The sequence below is a fragment of the Gasterosteus aculeatus genome, chromosome 1 (genome assembly GCF_964276395.1).
Source record: "Gasterosteus aculeatus chromosome 1, fGasAcu3.hap1.1, whole genome shotgun sequence".
Lineage (NCBI taxonomy): Eukaryota > Metazoa > Chordata > Actinopteri > Perciformes > Gasterosteidae > Gasterosteus > Gasterosteus aculeatus.
The window spans coordinates 29340675-29348016 of record NC_135688.1 but is presented as its reverse complement, the minus strand read 5'-3'; the positions used below and the strand labels follow the sequence as shown (position 1 = coordinate 29348016).

Genomic DNA, 7342 nt, shown 5'->3' with positions numbered 1-7342 from the left:
AGACGATGGATATAACACCGACCGGTAAACACGTGGTGCGTTCAGGTACTCGATTCAAGCGTGTGGTTTTTCTGGTTCCAATTTAGCGTAAACACCGTAACGCTTCGTGGTGAGCAAGCTCTGTGAAATATCGTCAGTAATCTCCTTGTAACCTGCAGGGAAAGTTGTTGCTGTTTCCATATTTATGCTATAATGTCGGGTATTTTTCAGCGAGGGAGACCACCACATTTTAAAGACTTTTTAAAACATGTCAATGGTCCTATAACATTAGACATTAGAATAATTGTTATTGTTAGTATTACTACTGTTAATACCATTATTATTATGACATGTTTAGCTGCAATGTTATGCTTTTTTTCATGGCTGAACCTTTAGTTCAATTTTGACCTCCTTAAAGTTACTATTTCCGATTGTCATTAAATGTATGAAGGGTTATTCAACTATTAGTGTTACTTTACTGCCTCTGTGTGGTCAAATAACGTTGAACTGAATTTAAACCCTAAAGCACCAGACTGTAAAAGTCACAACATGAATTATTACAGCAGGTGGCAACGTTAGCCCGTGGCTACTGCGGAACAGTGTGCGACCTTTATAGTTACGCAACCTCGAAATAGTAATAAGTGAAGCTCAAACACTTTATGTTATGCTCCCTTTTATTGATTGAATATTTGAAGTAATTGCTATTTAACCATCTAATGACCTAAATACCCTAAGAGTGTCCCTCCGTCACCGTAGTCATAATGCCGACACGTCATGTGGGAACTACAGTTATTCACCCGTCTATTCAAAATATGACAAATGACGCTGTCCCGCTTGGACGCGAATGCACCGAGAAAGGGGGCGTGTCAGTGCGCGCGGAGGGACCTCCGCCGACGGGACAGAGCGCGCAGCCAGCTTCGGATTTGCTCTGTCGACGAGGGTGGTGCTCCTCCGGGCTCCCGGACCAGACGCACACACGCTGACGTGAACTCCAAGGGCGCCGTGATGTCAGGATAACAACAAGAAAACAACAACAACAGCACGGACAGACCCGAGCGGAGGATCTCCAGCCCCCCCCCCCCCCCCCCCCCCCCCCCCCGTCCTGCCGCGCACCGCCCCGTCCCGGCGTTTCCGTTCCTCTCAGCGAGCCGGCCGTCTGCAGGAGAGCCGGGGCCGCGCGCCATGGCGTCCGCTCCACCCGAGCCGAGGAGGTTCACCCGCGGGCTCAACAAGCCGGGCACCGCCGCGGAGCTGAGGCAGAGCGTCTGCGAGGCCGTCAGGACGTCCGTGTTGATGGTAGGAGTGTGCGGGGGGGGGGGGGGGGGGGGGGGGACAAGTTGTATCACTCATAGTGTTTATCTGAGAATGGGGACATGCATTTAGCTACGGTGTCACTTGGGTGTCTGTGGTTACAACTTTCTCAGAGGCGGTTGCCAGGTAACTGAAATGTGCACCTCCAGCTGCAAAGTGACCATCCTGTCATCCGATCCCCGCCCCTCCCTCCCCCACGCCACAGGTGCGCCTTGCAACCAGATCAGTTGAGTAGATAAAATCGGCCAAAGACTGCATGTGAGGATGCCCCCCCCCCTCCCATGAGGATGAGGATATGATTGTTGTGCATTCATCCTCTACGTTAAAACCCCCTCCGGTGTCCTCGTGGATGATCAATGTGGCGTTTTCATTTTCCTGCAACTCAGGCCTTTTGCTTTCAATTACGCCGGCTGTCTCTCTCCAAGGTCCCAGTACGCCTGTACTGATTTTGTAATAAAGATGTCATAAAGAACAGTTTACTCTGTTTATATATAAAAAAAACACCTTGCCTGTCTGACTAAATGAAATTGTTAAGTTGTTTCTAAAGCGTAAATTCAGCATCTCTGCTATACATTTCCTAATGTGTGTCCACGATACAGTCAAGTGCATCTTGTCACGTGATCAGGCTCATAGGACGTGATCAGGCTCATAGGCGCTGACCAGTGACCGTGAGATCTGGCCTGTGCTAATGAGTTGGTAATGGGGTGGTCATCGTGTTACACGTCATGGCCGTCACAGAACATTGGGGCTATCAGAGGTGTGCATGTTGTTGGGCGAAGTAATGTGCTTGTCAGCAGGCCGGTGTATTAGCTACAGTTTGTGCTCTAGATACTGATTGTTTTTGTGCATTTCATATTTTTCCCACTTGTTGCCATTAATGTCATTTGAAATTAGAAACCTAAATTGAATGCATGTAAAACTGAAATCTAGCTTGTTGTATTACCAGTGATATAGTGGTAGAAACGTTAAAAGGCTCTTGTAGCGACCTGTCAATCACAACGTAGCCCAACCCTAAAGCACGCCCTGCTTTATGGTCTGTTTATCTCTAAATGGGGCCATTATTCACTAAATGATCATCATGCTGTGCTGGAAAACACTTAAAACTAGAGATTGAGACCATCAAATAATGTTCTCACCGAGGCAATGAATCAAGAGTTAAGTATAGACGTACAGATATATAGATGTCTATACAATCTGACTTATTTTAACAACCCACATTCCCCACAATTCCTTTCTCTCTCTGCTATAACTGTGCATTAAAGGCATCATCTTTTTCATATTTGTGGTCTGCAATTCCACGATGACATCACTGTGACATAATCACAGTTGTTTTCTCCATAGTTAGGGACCCACCCATGGCGAGTTTCCCCTTTAACTCCTTTTGGCAGCGGCACATCTGGTTGAATTAGCGAAACAGCTGCACTTAAAGTTATCAGAAAAGACATTGTCCCTCCGTTGCCACATGTCCTGCACCTGGGTCCCATTATGTGCCTCCTGTGCAAACCAACTTCCGCTGGGCCTCTATTTTTGACTCTGCACTCGCAGCGCAGCTGTCTTCCCCTGCCCATTTGACATGGAGACTGACATGCTGGTATGGTAAAACCCAAACATTTACAAAGTATACCAGACATCAGAGAATGTCCACCACAGCTCAGATTTCACCCAGCAAGAAGCTGGATGCGGTCCTCGGATTGGCTGTGCAACGCTGAGCTTATTCGGTTGTGTAAAGTGAATCCAAAAGTATTTGAAAAGCCGGTTTTGAAGACTTCCTAAAGTAACCCACTTCTTTCCCCAGAATAGTGGAGCACAATCCATTGTTTAGTCTTAATTCTAATCTGTGGCCCTATGGGTTGGTCCACCGTGCGTGGAGGGGCGTGATGGATGTCAGATCAGGTCCCTGGGCCGCGTTTAATAATGGAGGACGAATGGTGGTAGGTGTCCCGTCTATTTATAGACGCGCCCTCTTCAACCCCGCGTCCCACCGAAGCACCGCGGGGACCATCAATTATGAATGCCTGCATATGTGGTAAATCATCTAGGTTCCAGACCAGATCAGGCAAGTTGGACGCTCGCTTACACACACACACACACCATGGTTACTGCAGGCGTGGTCGCCTCGCTCAGCTACCTTAGTAAACAGAGCGGAGGCCAAGCAGTGGAGCAGTAAAGACAGACCCCGCTGTTTTAATAATCACTTCCAACTGTGGGAAATGCTTGCTCGGGTTTTTTATACCTTCTTCTGCCCTCTGCTTGCTTTGCAGTACGAGTGTCTTTACTCAACCCTTCCCGTACACACACACACACACACATATACATACAATTCAAATGCTCAAATTCTATCTATGTTTATTTTGTATTTATTGTTGTTTGTTCACTCTCTTTTATTTGTTATGTCTGCAGCTACGAGACAAAAACACCGTAATGTCCCGCTGGTCGCTTAAAGCAGACAGATCTAAGAGCAAAGTCAGGTCCTCGGCCTCCTTTAAGTGCCCTAATCGTTTTGAAAAGAATCAAGTCCAAACCAGCAGGCTGCAAGGATATTCTTCTTAAGCGAAGGAAGAAACCAAAAAAACGTTTTTTTAAATGCGGTAACAGCATCGTGATTCATATCCGAGTTCACGAGCTTCACCAGCAGTGACTGATTGAATACTTCATGGCTCTAATGGCTCATATTAGTTGCTATTTCCCTTCTGGGCACTAAGGTGACAGAGGAGCCTGATTGTAGCACAGATTCTCTGTCCCATATGCAGCTTAAAATAAATAAGTAGACAACCAAAATACACCCCCCCCAAATTGACTATTGGTTCAGCCCAGCGGTTCCTACAGTGAGTGAGCTATAGAGGATTTGGTCTGATTGAGAGCATATAAATAAATAAATAAAAAACCTGGTGGAGATAATCTGCAGATTTGCAAATGCTGCAGTACTGCCGACCAACATCTGTGTCATGATACAAGATCTGCGTGTTGGTAGAAGCAAGAGAGGGCTGGGGGGAGGGGGGTTGGTTGGTCGCCTGGCGTTGCAGATCTTTATGCGATGATGAATTCTTATTTCATGACACGTCTTTGACACGTTGCCTCCGGCCTCGCGTACCAGGACATAAATAAACGCCTGTACTTGTTTGAGTGCGGCGTCGTTTTTGTTGGACAGCTGCTGTGGGTTTTTGTTTCTGTGAGTCCCGCGCTGTTGATTCAGGAGGGGAAAGTCTTGTCTTGAGTTTTGTCTTCTTCCTCGTCGGTGGTTTATGGTAAGAATCTGCCTGAGGTTCAGCAGGCACTGACGTAACCTCTCTCCGTTCACCGATTGCCAACGGATCTTTGTCCAAACAAGATCTGCGTAGTGCGTGTGGATCCCACAAAGAGTATAACAGTGAGCACTCTAATAAGGTACGAACAAAAATACAGGTTTAAAACCTACGCTGCTACCAATGAATTGTGGGAAACAAAACAACAGTATTAAATCTTGGGGAGAGCATTTATTTTAACTCTCTTGGGAAGTTTGATGGTTAGTTTGAACGAATCATGTCCAATATCACATCTGTTATTATGGAATAAATGAAAGTATGCCAGGGATCACTGGCTTTCAGTACTTTATGAGATGCATTTTGGATACAGCTCACAAGTCAACAGCCGTGTACACGCCGAATGCTAACATGCTAACATGCTAACAATGACAGCGCGGACCACAGACACGTATTCGGATAGTAAGCAAGCACAGGCTCACAATCATCATTAGTATCACATTCTTTAAAAAGAAACCCTCTGACCCAGTTGACACAATTAAACACCCAGTTCTCAGTGTAAAAAGAAACATTCATGTGTGAGATTTAATCTGCGATAGGCATCAAACCGGAGGCAGAGCTAGATATGGATATTGAGGCCAGATCAGTGTGCCGATTTATCGCCCCGCTGGTTTACTTAAAGTATTGAACACAGACGTTTTTTTCTTTTTCCCCCAGTGGGCCAGATTACCTGCAGGCCTCCCATGAGGCTGTCAGCACCCAGATCACAGATTTATTTTTATCGGCCTGAATTTGAGGTCGCTGACGGAAGCCGTCGGCACGTTTCCCTGCGATGAAGAGAAGCGCAGTCACAGCCGCACACGCTGGAAGCTCATTGGGGACGTGTGCCGGTGCACCTTTCAGGAACAAAACACTTCAAGGAGCACATAAGCGCTTCCCTGGTTAGTGGGGGTGGTCTTCCAATGAGGTCTGGATGAGGTCTTCGTCTCACAGGCCAAGTCCAGATGCCCCCCCGCCCCCCCGCCCCTCCTTAACTGAACCCTTACTTGACGTCACCTGTTAAATGTTGAGCGTGAGAGGTTCCAAGGGCGTTGAAGTGGTGCTGCCACATACATGTATAGCATTGCCACGGCAACAACCGTTATGACACGTAATGTGCAGTTGTAGATATTTATTCTATACTTTCTGCTTCACGATTTCAACTTTTTCAACGTTTTTTGCAAACCGCTTTGATAACAAAATGAAAAGGAATTTCAATACATCTTGTATTCTCATACATCTCTTGTATTCTTGATTACATGTGTTTTTATTTTCCATCTCTTGTTTTTTCTGAGCCTCTGTTATTTTCCGAGCTGAACATCCATTTCCCCGCTCTTTGTTTACCTTTTTCCTACATCTCCGTCCCTCCACCGGTTACCACAGGTTTAATGTCACATTGCAATAGATTAATTCCCTGAGGCAAAGTCTGCAGTAAATCAGACTTACAGAAATGGTTGATAAAACCCCAAAAGTCTTCAATGTAATTCGCACATTTTGGGGATTATGGTGTCATATTTGATCTGATCTGTTTAGTAACATCGCGATAAAGAACATAATATTGTATTATCTATTTACTAATTTGCTTATATTTGGCATGCTTTTAACCTCAATTTATGAATTACAAGATGTTGCAAATTTTTTTTTTCTTTGTTTAGAACTATCATCAATCAACTTCAGATTATTCTTATTATTCTCAAGTGATTTTAACTTTTAAAGCATTACCGGTGGGTTGTGGTTCTCGTTAGGTCAGAACCTTAAATCCATGATGCAAAGTCGGCTATACTGAAATAGATGATGCAACAAGATGTCTTTCATTTGTCCAAGACTCTGGTTTATTGGCACAGTCCCGGCCAATTAAATCAACCTCATCTGACATTTTAGTAATGAGTGGAAATTAGATCACGTTAACTTCACATGCTAGAATGGCTAATCACTGACATGGCTTCGTCAGTCGTGTTCTATGGTCATCCATCAAAAATACCACTTTAATGCTGTTGAAGGCTACATAATCACATTGGACGTGGATTCCCTGAGTGAATTATTCACGTGACTAATTCATGCGAGAATAAGAGTTGATTACAAGCCTGAAAAACAGTCCTCAGATTCCATGTCGCTTCCATCAAAACTGCTGCAGTGAAACTTGGAGCGAGAGTCACTGCTCTGCTTTGCGTGCTCTCCGGCTCCACATTGCGGGGTGTTTTGGGCAATGCTCTTATGATTGCGTGCCGGCGTGTCTTTTGTGGGGGGGGGGTGAAGCAATTGAAAACATGAGGTAAGGAGCGTTGTCTGTCTTATTTGACGTGTTTCCCCCCCCTGCGAGTCACCAGGCCTCAGTGTTGTTGCAGTGTTAGCAGAAGCCTGTAAGAGGCAGCAGTGATGCACGTCTCCACCAGAGATGTTCATGCTCTCAGTGTTCCCACCTGTAAAGACTTGATCGTGTCTTTGTTATTCTGTCAGCGTTTCAGGCATGACATTGGAAATGGAAATAAGGGTTCAGTTTAGTCTTTTCTTTTGAATCTTACACCAGGTTTGATTTACTTGAGCAATTGGCATGAATGATTATTTTCTTCCTCCTAAATAACTGGTGTTGGTGTTGTTTGCCTGGTGACCTAACACGATCTCTTATATTTCGTTTTCCAGAATAAAAGCTTTTTGGTCTGAAACTGCAGATGCAAATTCATGATCAAGGAAGGACCAGGCGGTTTTGCGGATAAGAAGATGAGCATCTCGCATTTGGTTTGCTGCACTCTGCTCTACATCTGATCAATGTCTTC

The 7342-nt window shown here is 45.2% G+C and overlaps 1 protein-coding gene across 3 annotated transcripts in view; it reads left to right on the top strand.

The window, feature by feature from the left end:
* Positions 1-228: 228 nt before the first annotated feature.
* The window catches only part of dock9b (dedicator of cytokinesis 9b), a 43574-nt gene continuing 36460 nt past the window's right edge, over positions 229-7342 (top strand). For all 3 annotated transcript variants that reach the window (XM_078102303.1, XM_078102290.1, XM_078102288.1), the window contains exon 1: positions 229-1275. In XM_078102303.1, coding sequence (XP_077958429.1) covers positions 1162-1275 — 114 coding nt within the window. In that variant the 5' untranslated portion in view covers positions 229-1161. The remainder of the gene's footprint in view (positions 1276-7342) is intronic.